This window comes from Mastomys coucha, unplaced genomic scaffold (assembly GCF_008632895.1).
Source record: "Mastomys coucha isolate ucsf_1 unplaced genomic scaffold, UCSF_Mcou_1 pScaffold6, whole genome shotgun sequence".
NCBI classification, from domain to species: domain Eukaryota; kingdom Metazoa; phylum Chordata; class Mammalia; order Rodentia; family Muridae; genus Mastomys; species Mastomys coucha.
In genome coordinates, this window is record NW_022196912.1 from 91,602,143 (window position 1) to 91,617,759 (window position 15,617).

General features: G+C 50.3%; 2 protein-coding genes across 12 annotated transcripts in view; one reads left to right on the forward strand and one right to left on the reverse strand.

Moving 5' to 3' along the window:
- Plekhg3 (pleckstrin homology and RhoGEF domain containing G3) overlaps window positions 1-4,127 on the forward strand; it is a 46,131-nt gene extending 42,004 nt beyond the window's left edge. For 9 of the 10 annotated variants that reach the window (XM_031357201.1, XM_031357204.1, XM_031357206.1 and 6 more), the window contains 2 exons: window positions 979-2,407; window positions 2,827-4,127. In XM_031357201.1, coding sequence (XP_031213061.1) covers window positions 979-2,407; window positions 2,827-3,563 — 2,166 coding nt within the window. In that variant the 3' untranslated portion in view covers window positions 3,564-4,127. The remainder of the gene's footprint in view (window positions 1-978; window positions 2,408-2,826) is intronic. The other variant, XM_031357210.1, reaches the window with a different exon arrangement.
- A 1,666-nt stretch (window positions 4,128-5,793) lies between these two features.
- Sptb (spectrin beta, erythrocytic) overlaps window positions 5,794-15,617 on the reverse strand; it is a 131,207-nt gene continuing 121,383 nt past the window's right edge. Inside the window, exons 33-36 of one of the 2 annotated variants that reach the window (XM_031357212.1) lie at window positions 12,659-12,918; window positions 9,260-9,433; window positions 8,914-8,956; window positions 5,794-8,743 (exon numbers count right to left, since the gene is read on the reverse strand). In XM_031357212.1, coding sequence (XP_031213072.1) covers window positions 8,576-8,743; window positions 8,914-8,956; window positions 9,260-9,433; window positions 12,659-12,918 — 645 coding nt within the window. In that variant the 3' untranslated portion in view covers window positions 5,794-8,575. The remainder of the gene's footprint in view (window positions 8,744-8,913; window positions 8,957-9,259; window positions 9,434-12,658; window positions 12,919-15,617) is intronic. The other variant, XM_031357213.1, reaches the window with a different exon arrangement.

Here is a 15,617-nt window from a genome sequence, read left to right on the forward strand (position 1 = left end):
AGAAAACAAAAAAAAAAAGTGAAATTAATTTTTAATATCTTATTTTAAGTAGCCCTACCAGACCTAAAGTAAAATTACTGATATTTTGTATTACACAAATTTTTGAAAATCTGGATGTATCTTATATTCCTAACAAATTTTGATTTGGACTAGTGTCAGGTCAGATGCTCAGCCTGAATGGTTGATGGCTACTGTGGTGGGCAGCACTGGTCTAGATCATAGGTGCAGCTCTGTTTGTTATGGAGTCAAGTCTGATGCGTCTGCACCGATCTTCTCCCAGGAGACTACTCTGGGAAGATACCTATGTCAGCCAGCTTACCAAGGCTCAGATGTCCATGTGGTCAGTGGGGAGTTCTCCTGTTGGCTTGCTCCTTGGCCATCTGTTGGGCATATGCATTGAGGCCGGGCCCACAGGTGCTGAGGCAGGTGTGGGTCAGTGAATAGCTTGGGAGTCAGTTCTCTATATCCCCAGTACTGTGGGATCTGGGCATTAAGCTCACCTCCATCAGTGATTGGAGTTGAATTGCCCTCTGGCCCTGACCTCATGGAATCTTTACTCCCTTGGGGAAGTTGGGATATGGTTGGGATAATTGCTCAGTCCTAGGTTTGAATCTGAGCTGCCTTGCTATCAGACAGTGGCTTGATGTGGGGCTCCTGGGAAACTGGATTAGTGTCTGGCTATGTTGGATGTTTCTGCACTGCCCTTAGTTCCCAAGCAGGTTGCCACTGAGAGATGTTACAACCCTTCCTCATGTCTAGAGTTTTTCTTAGGTGTAAGGACATGGGTCTGTCATCCAGCTGCAACTAAAGGAATAAATGGGCCTGGGGTCCTGCTTTTGAGTCACGTGCATTCTGATTGTCTTTGTCCTGAGCTGCAGACCCTCTACCTGGCCTGAGAGCAGGCCATGCCATCTCGTCCTCCAAGCCTTAGGAAGGAACCCCAGCTCCACCCCTAATATGTTCTCTGTTGCATCCCAGGTTGAGACAGATCCTGAGCCTGGGGCTGAACAGGAGGTCTTTACTGCCTTGGAAGATCCCAGCACTGAGGAGATGCCTTCAGACCCAGAATTTCCAGAAGCCCTGGAGACACAGCTTCATGCCCCCAAGGGGCTGCTAGGAGTGGACAACCCAGCTGGTGTGGTGGACTTTGTGGAGCCTGAGGGGTCTGAAGACCTTAAAGCCCTGAGTAGTGAGGAGGAAGAAGAGGAAGAAATGGGAGCTGCCCAGGAACCTGAGAGCCTCCTGCCACCCTCTGTGCTAGACCAAGCCAGTGTCATTGCTGAGCGGTTTGCCAGTAGCTTCTCTCGGCGGAGCAGTCTGGCAGTAGAAGATGGCAAATCAAGTGGCCTAGGGACACCACGGCTCATCAGCCGGAGCAGCAGTGTGCTTAGCCTGGAGGGCAGTGAGAAGGGCCTAGCCCGATGGAGCAGCATTGGGGACTCCCTCAGCAACCTGCCCACCTCAGAAGTGATCATTGGTCCAGACACGGTCACAGACAATGGCCCCTCTGTCAATGGGACAGAATCTCCAAGTGCAGGCTCAAGTTGCCCCGCAGAACAGGACAGATCTTCCTGCAAGAAAAAAGAATCAGCATTGTCTACCCGAGACCGACAGCTGCTGGACAAAATTAAGAACTACTATGAAAATGCGGAGCACCACGATGCGAGCTTCAGCATCCGTCGGCGGGAGAGCCTCTCCTACATCCCTAAAGGACTGGTACGCAGCTCTGTGTCCAGGTTCAACAGCCTTCCCAAGCCTGACTCAGTGCCAGCAGCTCCAGTTGGGTCCAAGAAGCCAGGGAGTTCTCGGCCGGCCTCATGGACCTTGTTTGACCTCCCAGGTCCCAGCCGGACAGACGAAGGGGACCCAGCTCCTGTCACAGATGCTGAGTTCCGCCCTTCTTCAGAAATGGCAAAGATATGGGAAAGAATGGAGTCTTCGGAGAGGGAGAGAAGTCCACGGACGGGGTCTGGCCAGAGCCAGGCCAATGGCTTCGAGCTACAGGAGCCACTGTTCATCTTGGAGGAACATGAGCTGGGGGCCATCACTGAGGAGTCTGCTGTCGCCTCTCCAGAAAGTGCCTCCCCCACTGAGCAACCAAGCCCAGCCCACCTGGCCCGGGAGCTCAAAGAACTGGTGAAAGAGCTGAGCAGCGGTGTTCAGGGGGAACTGGTTACCCCATTGCACCCCCGTATTGTGCAGCTCTCCCACGTGATGGACAGCCATGTGAGTGAGCGTGTCAAAAACAAGGTGTACCAGTTGGCCCGCCAGTACAGCCTCCGAATTAAGAACATCAAGGCTGCTAGGCCACCTCTACCATGGGAAAAAGCTACTCCTGACAGGGATGAGCAGACCCCTTCCATTTCTGGCCTGCTTGAGGAAGCTGGAGAGCTGTCAGGGGGCAAAGGTATGATGTGGGTAGGGAGCTTGGGGTAGAGAAACCAATTAGATCCAGTGATTTTTTTTTTTCTTTTTCTTTTTTTGTGGGAAATAACTTCTAAAGAGGCTAGATCATGAGAGGGCTGGACTTCAAGCACCACATGGTATACAGTGAGCCTTGGCCCGGGAGGGCCATCCTACGGTCCTGATCAAAGCCTCAGTCTGTCCCCTCCTCCCTCTTCCCCAGCTCTTCCAGTTGAGCAGAGGGAGCTTGGAGAACAGGCCAGGGGCTCCTTCCATACGAAGATGAAAGCAGAGGGTCAAATGGGATTTCTCTTCCAGCATACCCCAGTCCCCACATACAGCTGAAGACGGTTCCCATCTCACCCTTTCTGTCTTGAATCTTCCTTCACAGTGGTTCATGTAGCTTGCTCTCTTTCTTCCCAGCCAGGAGGAAGCCTGTGCTGTCCCTCCTTAGCTACGAGCAGCTGGTGGCTCAGGAGCATGGCACCTCCAAGTCTTCCTCTGCTGTGGAGGCCTCTCCACGCCGTTTCTCCTTCAGCCCTCCTGCTGTCAGCCCAAGAACCACCACCTCACCCGGGTCTCGGTCCTCCGCTCGGAGCCCCCTCAGCCCCTTTGACACGGAGACCTTCAACTGGCCTGATGTCCGGGAGCTCTGCTCCAAATATACCTCCCACGACAAGACTGCTCAGGCGGAGAGCAGCTGGCCCCGTAGCCTGCTGGTCAACAGGAGCCGCTCCTTGCCTGAGAACATTGTAGAACCTCCTATGTCTGGCAAGGCGGACCACTGCTGCAGCCTGAACACCAAGAGGCTCCAGGGAGATGGGGAGGCCTCCCAGCCTCCACCTCCTGAGTCTCCTCCCGACAGCCGGCTGAATGGAGGTGACGCCCTGTATGTCACTGCAGACCTTACCCTGGAGAACAACCAGCGAGTGATCATCATGGAGAAGGGGCCCCATCCTAGTTCCACCACGGGGCTGGAAGAAGGCAGTGGGAAGGAGCCAAGTTCCCCAGTGGCTTTGAAGGGACGAGGCCAAGGTTTCCAAGAGTCTATAGAGCTCCAGCCCAAAGAAGACGGTCCCAGGGACTCAGCAGACACAAACAAACAGGGCAGAGTGAGAAACCTGAGGGAGAAGTTCCAGGCCTTGAACTCTGTGGGTTGACTGACTCCTGAGAGAGAACAGCCATGTGGAGGTAGAAAGGACCTGGCGAGCTTGCTCCAGGCCTGGCTCTTAAGGCTGTTCCTCCATTCTTCTGCAAGAGTGGTTTGGGAAACACGTGTGAACTCACCTGCTACGTGCTGGCTCCTCCCCTCCCCTGTGTGGTCCTATGATGACTTTCCTTAGGTCCAGATGAGCCACTTACGTTCTCTGTAAATACTTCTCTGATAAGAAGCCAACTATTTTATTTAAGCTTATTCTGCCCAGGGAAAGCGAGCAGTGCCCTGGCTTTCCTTACTGGCTGGCCACTGCCCGGCTGAGAACAGGGGAGAGACAGGCTTTGCCCTTTAACTGCCTTGTCATAGGACCCAGGCAGGAATGGGGCCAATAATTTATTGCTTTATGTCCTGTGGTATGTGTGTATGAGTGAGTGTGTGTCTTGTAAAGAATGTGATGGACTTAGTTCAGGTACTCTTGAAGGTTGTCTTGCTGGCCCTTGTGGTTGTTGCTAATGTACACACATTTCATTATTTACCTATGGTGCAATAACCACTGCTGACCAACCAACATGTGTGGCCTCCTTCCTGGGGACATGAATGTTCACTCAATGTCCAGACACAGCAGACAGAAGACAGCAGGGAGTGTGAGGTGGGACCTTGTTCTCTGCCACATCTGCCTCTGTGCATTGCTCTGTCCACCCAACAGCGTAATGTTCTTTCTGGGATGAGAATCCCACATGGGAGCCTTTGGCTCCAAAGACGAAGTTGTTCTAAAAAGCTGGAGCTGACAGGGGCAAGTGGAACCCCTTAGATAAACAGGGCTTTCTAGTGTCCGGTGCCTTTTTTACTCATCTCTCCCTCTCCAGTCCCCAGGAGGGGCAAGACTCCCAAGGTTGAGGCTTGGCAATGTCCTAAAGTGTTCTGCAGTGTTGTAGAGTGTAAGTGTATTTTATTAGAATGGTTCCCGTCCTCACAACACCCACAGAAGTGTCTGGTTGCAAAAGCCCAGGAATGCCCCATTTCTATGCGTTTTTTTTTTTTTTTTTTTTTTTTTTTTTTTTTTTTTTCCTCTACAGAAGACCAGCTTTACTTTGGTTTATTCTGTCTGGAGCCAGAAAGGAGGGGACTGTAGGGTGATAGAGAGGTCAGTCCCTCTCGTGTACCTGCAAGTCTGCAGGGAGTAGTAAGACTTGGGGATCTTCTAACCTAGGCGGATGAATTGGATTGGATCTGAACATAGGGCCATCAACCCTCACCCCACCCTGATGGTAGATGAGTGGTGGTCTCCTGGGCAGGAACAGAGCTGGACTGCAGTAGCCCATGTCCTGTCTGTCCTCTGCAGCCACTGTTGCTCATTGAGAAGACAGCTACTGTTTCTGAGCGGGTCAGCCCCAGGATATGACACCTGATAGTGGCCATAAAAGCAGTAGATAAGTGACTCAAAGTCTTGTCCCAGCCTTGCTACCAGCCAGCTGGGTCACCCAACTATGTACTTTCCTCCACTACAGACTGAAGACTAGATTGAGTCACTGTTTCTCAGACTTGTTGATGGCATCCAGGGGTAGAGCCTGGGCAGTTGTAGCTAATGTTTTTTGTTTTTTGTTTTTTTTTTAAAGATTTATTTATTGTTATATGTAAGTACAATGTAGCTGTCTTCAGACGTACCAGATGAGGGCATCAGATCTCATTACAGATGGTTTTGAGCCACCACGTGATTGCTGGGATTTGAACTCACGACCTTTGGAAGAGCAGTCGGTGCTCTTACCCACTGAGCCATTTCACCAGCCCTGTAGCTAGTGTCTTTTGGATGAGCCTCACATTCCATGTGTAGGTTTTCCTAGGAACCTTGGATAGGGACGGTGGCATTCCCTGGTTCCTATTCAGAAGATCATCTGAAACCTGTCAGTCCTGTGTCCCACCCAGGCCAAACAAAACTGCCCCCCTGAAAATGGATCCCAGGACAGCTAGGGGATCAAGTTCCTGCTCTCAGTAGTTAACAGCCTGAAGAGCAGATTGCTTAGAGACAACTTGGCTCTAGAGTAGACTGAACTCATGAATGAGCAAGCTTCCTTGGGGTCCCTGATGGGAACTAGGGACTGGATACAAGCAGAGTCATCCCATAATATAACCCAGGAACAAAGTAAACCCTTGCTGTCTCTCTGTTTCCATGGTGCCTTCCGTTTGATGTTCAGTTCAAAGGAACAAGAGGCTAGTCAAATAAACAGAAACAAACACAGAGTATTATTGATTTATTAGAAAAACTAGTAAATGGGATTCCTCTGGTTGGTGGAAGCACATTTGAGCAGGTGGAGGACAAGGCCCAGCCAGCCCCAGGACCGGCCCCAGATGGCATGATCTGTGCCCAACAGGGTTTTAGTTCTCTACCTTCATTTCACTTCCTGTGTCCTCCCTGAGCTTGCTTGTCCAAGGGGCCAAGCCACATGGCCTGCTGGTCTCTTCCTCCTCTGAATCTCTGCCTCCTCTTGGTGACGGAGGAAGGAGATTCAGGACCAGCCTAGGAGACCCGTTGCCCTCCAATAGTCAGGAAGGAGAGGATGGGAGAAGGGAAGGAGCTGAGCCTACACAGACTTCTGTTAGTACCAGTAGAGGTGGGGTGGGAGGGTCCCAGGACCCTCTGCTGCTCCTCAGCCTGTCTGCCCAGGCCCAGGACAAAGGCAAGAGGGAGGGAAGGAGAGCTGCCTGGCTGTGCCCAGAGAGCTTCCTCCAACCACCCTGGGGAGGAAGCCTGTGATGCTGGTGTGGACCGGAGCTGTGTTAACCCAGTTTGAGAATACTGTCATGGGAAGACTGCAAAGTAGAAAATACCAGGAGAAAAGTCAGCCTTGCCAGGGCACCAGGAGAGCCCGGGCCTGGAGTGCACAGGGTTCCCACAAAGTCAGTCCAGTATGTTGAGAGCCTTGGGGCCTGGGTGCCATGGATGACAAGTGTGGGGAGCTGGCTGTGATGGTAGGTCACATGCAGCTTACTACCCTTGTATAATCCTTTGCGGTGAAATTCTAACTCTCCCATTGGAGCCTTTTCTTGGCTCTGTGGAGTTACCGGAAAATTCTCACTTCAGGTGCTACTTGGGTACATGTAGAAGGGAAGTGTAGACCCTCATCCCTTGGTCCCCCAAAGACTAGGCCAGGGAAACTGCCTGAGGGAGCTGCTTGCCACTTAATGCTTCATCGAGGAGCCCACTTCCTGTTCCAGAGATAGACATGCCTTTCAGTGTACCAAGGCCATTTTTATTGTCAGGGGTGCAAGTGCCCCCTGTCTACTGCTTTGGTTTCTCCAGCTGTACAAAGAGGCTGGTGAATGGTGCCCTCTATGTTCCCTGTAGAAGGAGAGAGTTATAGGGTCCTATACGCTGAGGCCGAGTTACAGACTGCCTGTGGAGATGAAGAAATTAGGGGCCCCACTGGCTAAGGTGGTCATAGTCTTCTGGAGTTGAGTTCATACTCAGATCATGTTGGGGGACACAGGGTGCAACTGATCTCTGAGCTATACCTGCCTGGTCAACCATGAGGGATTCTGGGAAGGCCTAGTAACTGTGTGCCTACCATTGAACCTTACCCACGGGGAAGGCAGTAGAATCTGGCTGTGGGCCCTAGGACACAGATGATCTCCTAGGTGAAAAGGCCCCTCGCCCTCACCTCCACCATCTTTTGGACCTAACTCCAGCTGCCACGTTGGGCTGGAGCTGGGTTGCTTTCAGTTGTGAAACAGCACGCCTGCAAGACCAGTGATCCTAGTCTTCCATGGGCATGGGAAAGCACTCCCCAGGGACAGGTGGCAGAGCCCCTTTTGATTCTTGAAGAGGGGTAGTAGATGTTTGGTGATCTCTATACCATGTGATCTCCCCAAAATCTAAGACTAGGTCTGCAGAAACCAACCAAGAGGAGCCACACCTTTATGATAGCCTCAACATTCATCCCTATGTTCCAGGGGTAATTGTGTCACAAGCCTGCATTTGTCACCCCTAGGTAATAAACAACTGTGTCCAGCCACTGGCCTGGATGGTGCCAGCTGCAGGGACAGGGGGGCACAGGAGGGGGGATGTAGCTTTGAGATACTTGACTGCAGGACCTGGGTATTCAGCTTGTATCTGGCACCAGCCCTGGCCACAGACTGCTGGTTTGGCTGCAACCAGGAGTGGGAGAAAGCCGCAATATAGGCAGAGCCTTAAGCAGTGTTGGGACCTGTCTGTCCCTCCTGTGGCAGAGGTCTGAACCCTAAGATGTATCAGGGTTTCCAAGAGAGAGCAGTGTGAGGGCTTCTGGTCCTAACCCTGTTGATGCCAGGAGGATCAAAGGGTGTCATAGGAAGGAAGAGGCTCATTCACTGGGGACTCACCAAAACTCTTAGGGGTATGAGGAGAGAAAAGAAGGGACATACTAGCCCTGAGGAGAGAGTCCTATCTGAAGGAGCCCAGCGGGGAGACTGGCAGTACTCAAAGCTTAACATCCATATTGTCCCCTTGGTACTCTACCAGCCCCTTGCCCAGGGCTGGTTCTGAAGGTCCTTCCTCCTGCCCCTAAGGAACAGGACAACCATCATCAATATTCACTTTCCTTTCCCTGGCTGACTATGGTCAGTGACCCCCAAAGGGGATTTGCTGTAGTAATGGGCAGTGCTGAAGGAAAGCCATCAGGTGTCCCAGCTTGTAGGCAGGAAGAGGAGAGTGTATGCCTTACAGAACCGTTTCCAGCCCCAAAGGAGCTGGACCTCCAGTCCCTGGAGCCCAGCCAGCTGCATGGGGTAGGGGAAGTGGAGGGCTGTTGGCAGGCATTGGGAAGGCCAGGGAGGCCAGGCAGGCAAGGCAGCTATTGCAGTGCAGTGAGGGGCCCTGGGGCTGGCCCAGCAACTTGAGCAGGCAGGCTGCAGGCAGTGAGTGGCAGGCGGGAGGAGGACTGGCCACTGCAGAGGTCGAGGCCATGGGCTCCTTGTCCTTGCATGTCCCAATGCACACTGCAGTGCTGCCTGGCTGGCCCCGCCCACAGGGGCCCCCAGCTGCTACTTCTTTTTGGGGAAGAAGCTGAACCTCTTCTCCTTCTCCTTCTTGCCAACACTGGCATCAGGACCAGCCAGGGAAGGCAGAGGCAGACTCTGTGCCTTGACACGGATGCTCTGGGACTCGTTGATGGCCGTGCTCATGCTCTGTAGCCACATCAGCATCTCCTCCTGCAGGGTGGAAAACGTCAAGGAGTCTAAGGGGTATGCAGCCCTCCTGGGGCCATGAAGGGATGGGTGTGCTTCTATGACTACTCCCTTCTGAGGGAGCCCTGAGATCAAGTGTAGGGTTTCCACCCACGCCATTGTTAGTCTATCTGAGTTAGGCTGCCTGTACTTACCTCATCCTTGCCATGGAAGAGCCACTCACTGCCATTGCTTAACCTAGGAAAACAAAGGGTTTTGAGTCATGGTACCATCTCCAGAAGTCTTAACCTGGGCAGAGAGCTAGCCACTATCCTACAGCCTAATATTCATGCCCCTCTAGGTCAGCAGACCACCCAAGAAAGCTAAAAGACTATAAGACCATCAATCTTTTAATTTACAAACACCCAAGGAAGAGATCCAGCTGGGAGCTGGTCTACAACACATCTCCACCTGGCCATTAATGCTCAATCAAGCCATCAGCCTAAAGATTGCAAAGGCCTAGGACTCAGGTAGATAGATGTGCTGGGCAGCAAAGCTCACCTCAGCTTAAATACATGCTTCTTCTTCTTATAGTTGACAGCAATCTCACAGATGGCATGCCTCAGGGCCAGGGGCTCCTCCCCATGGTAGGGTACCCCAAGTGCCAGGTTCTTAGCATCCTTGTAGAAGGTCAGCTGGCTGTTCCTGAGCACACAGTACAGGTTGTTCCAGGATCTGCAACAATGTGGACAGGCACATCACCTGTGGTCCTAACGCAGCACCTCACAACCAGCTCCGATAGCCTTGCTGTGTGTGTTTTTCTTTGTTTTGTTTTTTTGAAATAGGATTTCACTATTATCATCCTGGATGTCCTGGGACCCTCACTGTAGACCAGGCTGGCCTCAAACTCACAGAGATCCACCTGCCTCTGCCTCCCAAGGGCTGGGATTAAAGATGTACACTGCTATCGCCACTGCCACCACTGCCGCTGCCACCTCTGCTGTTATTTTTCCTCATTAATTAATTAAATTAATTAATTTAGCACTGCTTATTTTTTTATTGCACCATTTTTTACCTGGATAAGTAGCCGAGTCTATTGTTTAAAAAAGAGGGGAAGATTTTAAACCTACATGTAATTTCACGACCAGAAGTTAACCATTGTTCACATACTGTGTGTCCTCCTAGTCTTTGTTCTGTTTACATTTTTCTACTCAGAGATAACTAAAATTGTATTATATATTGTTCAGTCTCCCCCCAACACATGCACACTGAGAACTGAACCCAAAGTCCAGCTTAGTCTATCACTGAGCTACATGCCCAGCCTTCCATATTCCATTTTATATTCAGGTTAATATTGAGCATAACATTATGCTCTAAGTGTTTCTTTATAACCACAATATTATTTAAAAGTAATTTTGCATGCTTTTATGCAAAATTTATGGTGTCCTATTATTGGTGGATCTTATGATAGTGAAAAAGTTATTTATAATTTAATAGTAATGTGATATATATATCTTGAAGCCTAAGAAACTTTATTTATTGAGAATGTTCCTTATCACAATGAGCGATTGCTTTCTTTTTTGGTGGTACTGGGGAAAGAAGCAGAGGCCACCGGCATGCTAGGCAAGTACGCTACTATTGAGCTATGTCCCCATCCTCAGGCCTGAACATTCCTGTGCACAAATTTTTGCTAATAATTCTTGGTTTTTTTAGAATGTTTAAAATTTCTTTTATTTTTATTTTTTGAGACAGAATTTTACTCTGAAGCCCTGGCTTATGTGGAACTCACTATGTAGATCAGGCTTTCCTCAACACACAATGATACACTACCTTTGCAAGTGCCACTCGTGTATATTTGTAGAGTGTGGTGTGTGTTTATGAGTGCAGGTTCCCGTGGTGGCCAGAAGAGGGCATCAGAGCCCCGAGTGGAGTTACAAGTGGTTGTGAGCCATCTGATATAGGGGCTAGGAAATGATCTGAGTTGCTCCCCTTTTTTGATGCTGGAGTTAGAGAACTCAGACAAATGTTCCAGTTGTGAGTTACACCCCTGAGCACTGCTTATTTAATTTAAAGTTTACAGCGTTGGGACTAAACACAGGCTTCTTCACATGCTAGGCAAATGCTATGATTCTGATCTGATCTTGGAATATGTTCCTTGAAGTAGAGTTTCAAACTATTTCTTTATTCTTTGCATATTTGATGCATCAGACTCGAGCTAGGACATGTGTGTATATGTGTGTGTATGTGTGTGATACTTGGTATACTGTCCTTTTCTGTTGTTTTGTGTTTGTTTTTTGAGCCAGGGTTTTAAGTATCAGCCTAAACTTGTCTTGAAGTTGCCATTAGAGGCATGTTTAACTCAGTCCTATCATTTAAGAGGGAAAAAACCAACCAAACAAACAAAAACCCTCAGACACCAGGTTTCTGCAAGTCTAGGCTTGTTTCTATGGTTGAGTTTGGAGAGCGCTGAGCTCCCAAGCTCATGGCGGCTTGTCCAGGTTTCTGAGCTCACGGCAGCTTGTCCAAGCTCCTATATTGGCAATGGGAGGCATGCCGCTGCATTCTTATGGTAAGGAACACTCAGCTTCTGCTCCTTCCCATCTTCCTCCATCTGTCTGTTTGTCCGTCTGTCCGTCCGTCCGTCTTTTGGAGGCAGGTGAGGGGCTAGGAGGAGAGAAGCACCATCTGGCCGAAGAGCACCTGATTCAGATGAAGCAGCTGCAGAGCCCTTCTCACCAAGCCCAGGTTTCCTGCCTGAGCCCAGGCTCCTTCCTCCTGCGGTAGGTAAGGCAGTGGCTAAGACAGTCCTTGGTGTACAGTCCTGCCTCGAGCAAATGACTTAACCTCTGCGGTGCTATTTGCCCATCTGGAAAATGTAAACTTCAGTATTCATGGCAGCTGTAAGCATCTGACCAGTCCTACTAGATTGCCAAGCCCACAGGAGAGGCCCAGTAAAGGTTAGTTCCCTTTCCCCACAGACTCTGCGCTTAATCAGTGAATCTCTTCAGGACCACTGAGTCGCTGAATGCTTGTCTCTTTTTGAAGTTTGAGATCTCTTTGTTGACTCCCCTAGGCTAGAAGCTCTAGAGGTAACACTGGCTTCCACCTCCCAGTGCTGGCCAATTTTTGCACGCCCCACCTGAGCCTACTTCTCTTCTGCCACAAGCTGTTGGCTCAGTCCTTGTAACACTGCTAAAAGGAAAGGTCCCAGGGACTCCAGCAGAACATGACTAGCTCATTGACATGGAAGGATACCAGCCATCTTGGCGTCAGCACTGGGAGGGACCTGCAGAAAGCATCTAGGTCACTAATGTTCCTAGTCATCTCCCATTTTACAGCAAGGAAAGTGAAGTCCAGATGTGTAAAAGTAAGGCTTGACCATGTCAGCGCCAGGGCTTCCTGTTGCCCATCCCCGTGATAACTGGGCAGTGCTCATCATGAGCTTGCCGTTTACCAGGCACAGCCTCTGTTCGTTATCATCCACCCTCATTCCATTTTTCTTTTTTTCTTTTTCTTTTCTTTTCTTTTCTTTTTTTCTTTTTTTCTTTTTTTTTTTTGAGGAGAGGGTGGAGTAGAGACAGGGTTTCTCTATGTAGCTCTGGCTGTCCTGGAACTATGTAGACCAGGCTGGCCTCGAACTCAGAGATGTGCCTGCCTTTGCCTCCTGAGTGCTGGAATTAAAGGTATGTGCCCCTACACCCAGCTCCAACCTCCTTCTGTTTTACAAATGGGAAACATAACTTGAGGGATTTGGGTCATGGTTGATGAAGTCATAGTATTTGAACTCAGACCCCAAATCAAGATAGGCTTCTCCTGTCATGCCAAGAAACACACAGGATGTCCAAAGGCTCAGGACCACCCTCTCCGACACATACCTCTGGCATCAGAGCTCTGCTGGTGGAGTGACTCCTGGAGCAGCTTGGCCCATCCCCACCCCCCATCCCACACACACACACACACCTGTTAGAGGCCTTCTTGTTGGGTCCCTCTAGGTCGTGCTTCCTGCCCAGGTAGCCTTCCATTTGCACAGTGTGCCCGAGGTCTCGCTGGGCTGGCAGCGTCGTGGGCTCGTCGCCCTCACTCAGGGGCGTGTCCAGGACCTTAAAGAGGGGCTCTGTGGCAGGCCTCTCATCCCCAACAGATTTCTCCTGCTCATCCTTGTGGTGTCCTGGCAGGGGTGGTGGTTGCAGGTCCTGAGACCATGGTTCCCTTTCTTCCCCCTGCTCAGGGGCACAAGAGAGGAGCATGCCTTTATGAAGGTTCGGGCAAGGGTAGCTTTTCCTTGGCCCTTGCCACCTGAGCCTAGTTCTCTTCTGCCACAAGCTACTGAGCCCACTCGGGCTCTCCTATAGCTTGGGATGGATGCCGACTCATTTCCCTGGTCTCTAGCTCCATTTTCTCTGACTTCACCGTGGGATAATCCCATCTTCGGGGTTGGGGATTTAGCTCAGTGGTAGAGCGCTTGCCTAGCAAGCGCAAGGCCCTGGGTTCGGTCCTCAGCTCTGGGAAAAAAAAAAAGACAAAAAAAATCCCATCTTCATCTTTTTTTTTTGGCGGGGGGGACAGGTTGAGTTGTTAGGGGGAGGTGAAGGGGTCTGGTGATAAACACATCCAGAGTGACTTTCAGGGTTATGGCCCAGCTCTCTAAAGCCTGCTCCAGGGCCCAGTCTTCCTTCCTCCAAATATTTCCAACTTTGAGACACTGTGGGTCTCTGGAAACGCTTTGTAGAAAGAACCTGCTGCACGGATGCATCACAAGCCATCTGAATGAGGGTGTTCAGCGAGTACTCTCCTGTGACCTCACATTGTCACCAAAGCCATAGGTCTCCCTCACCTGTAACTAAACTATATCTCCCCCCAAAACTTGAGAAGTGATCCCCTCACCATATAAAACAAATGGAGTCTCTTCAGGGTCTGACAAGCCCTCTTCCTGTCACTTGGTAGGAACCTGTTAAATAGGGCAGGGATTCTGCTGTCACCAGCTGCCTGTCTTATAGAAATGCTGTGCTGTTTACCTCCACGCGGGCTCCCTGCAGACCAAGCCAAGAGAGGGAAGCAGCTCTGGGCTGTAGGTATTAGGTGCCCCACTTCCTAGCTGGATATCTCATACAGGGACCCTTTCAGGCAAGAACAATAGGAGGGTCTTCTGGCTGGGTACCAAAGAAGGCAGTTTCCCTTGGGCCATGAGGCTAGAGCATCATCCCTGTGGCTGACTTCTGGTAATCTTAGGATGAGGTGGGAAGGAGTCAGGCGTCTCCAACAGGCATACAGGATGCTCAGAGCACTGGGAAGGAGCAGGGAGGAGCAGGGAGGAGCAGGGGAAGGGCAGGCAGGCCTTGTTCCTTTCATTGGGAACTTAGCCCAGGGTACAAACACATCACGGGATGGGACGTAAAACTGAAGCTTTAAGATAAAACTGGGTACTTCCAACAGCTGCTGCAACTGGGCTCTGACTGAGGGGGCACTATGGAATGACAAGTGGGGGAAGTTGAAAGGCAATGCTCAGAAGACAGGAGAAGGTGTGTCCCTACCATATTGGTACTGCTTGATAAACAAGCTCTTAAGTACCGGGATTCCGGGTAAGATGTCATTCAAAGAAAAGGAAACTTGGCTGGAAGTGTTTGGAAACATCTGACCAAACATTTCTGTATTTAATGAGAAAAACGATGGTCAGAGGTTAATGGCTTTGGGGATGTTATATAGTCAGTGGGTATACGAAGTAATTAGGAGAATGCACTCCAGAATTGGGCAGGCCTGCCTTGTATGCTATTCTTATTCTTTTGTTAGAATCCTTCGAGGGTTGTGGCCAGGCTACTATGCCGTATGTATGCTGAAGAATTTATTTCTCAATGTTTGCCATGAGCAAGCGTTGTCCCCAAGGCTCCAAAGGCCCTGAAATGCCTGCACTGTTACTTTCTAATGAGGAGAAAGGGCAGATGTGAATGGGATGGGATCTCAAACCTCAGTTCAGAGTCGTGTGACCCCAGTGCAGTCTACCTTCTGCCTTGGATTGAGGGTTCTGGAGGCAAGCACCAACACAAATGGGAAGGAAGCCTCTTCTCTGCCTGCCTCTCTCGGCTCCAGAGGCTGCTGGGGCTCTGTCTCTGTCTCTGTCTCTGTCTCTGTCTCTGTCGTTGTTTTTGTTTTTGCTTTTTCTTCGAGACAGGGTTTCTCTGTATAGCCCTGGCTGTCCTGGAACTCACTCTGTAGACCAGGCTGGCCTTGAACTCAGAAATCCACCTGCCTCTGCCTCCCAAGTGCTGGGATTAAAGGCGTGCACCACCACCGCCCGGCTCTGGTGGGGGCTTTCTTATCCTCCAGAAGAGGGCTGGTGTAATGGCTGGTGTAACCATCTGTAATGAGATCTGATGCCCTCTTCTGGTGTGTCTGAAGACAGCTACAGTATACTTATATATAATAATAAATAAATCTTTGGGCTGGAGCAAGCAGAGGTTCTGAGTTCAATTCCCAGCAACATGATGGCTCTCACAACCATCAGTACAGTTACAGTGTACTCATATACAGAAAATAAATAAATCTTTTTTTTTTTTTTTTTAAATCAAGATACATTCAGCTGGGGCTGAGTTCTTGCTGTTGCATACAGGCAGAGACCTAAGCTGGAGCCAGGGTGTTCTAAGGAGACTTGGCTGTGTTACAAGTTAGCTTTGAAACACGGGGTTTTCCAGGCACTATAAAGATTTCTCCTCTGGTTTTGGTTTTGGAGTGGATTTCAGTGCATCCTGCTTCCAACCCCACACAAAGGTCAAGACCTGAGAGGGAGGAGCCAGAAATGAGGGTGGAGGTGGAGGGCTTTGGCTTTGGCAGTCCTCAGTCTCCTCCTACACCAGGGACACACAGATCTGCTGGGGGAAGGTGGGTGCAGGAGAGGGTGGAGAGGCTCCCGGAGTTTGTCTTTTCT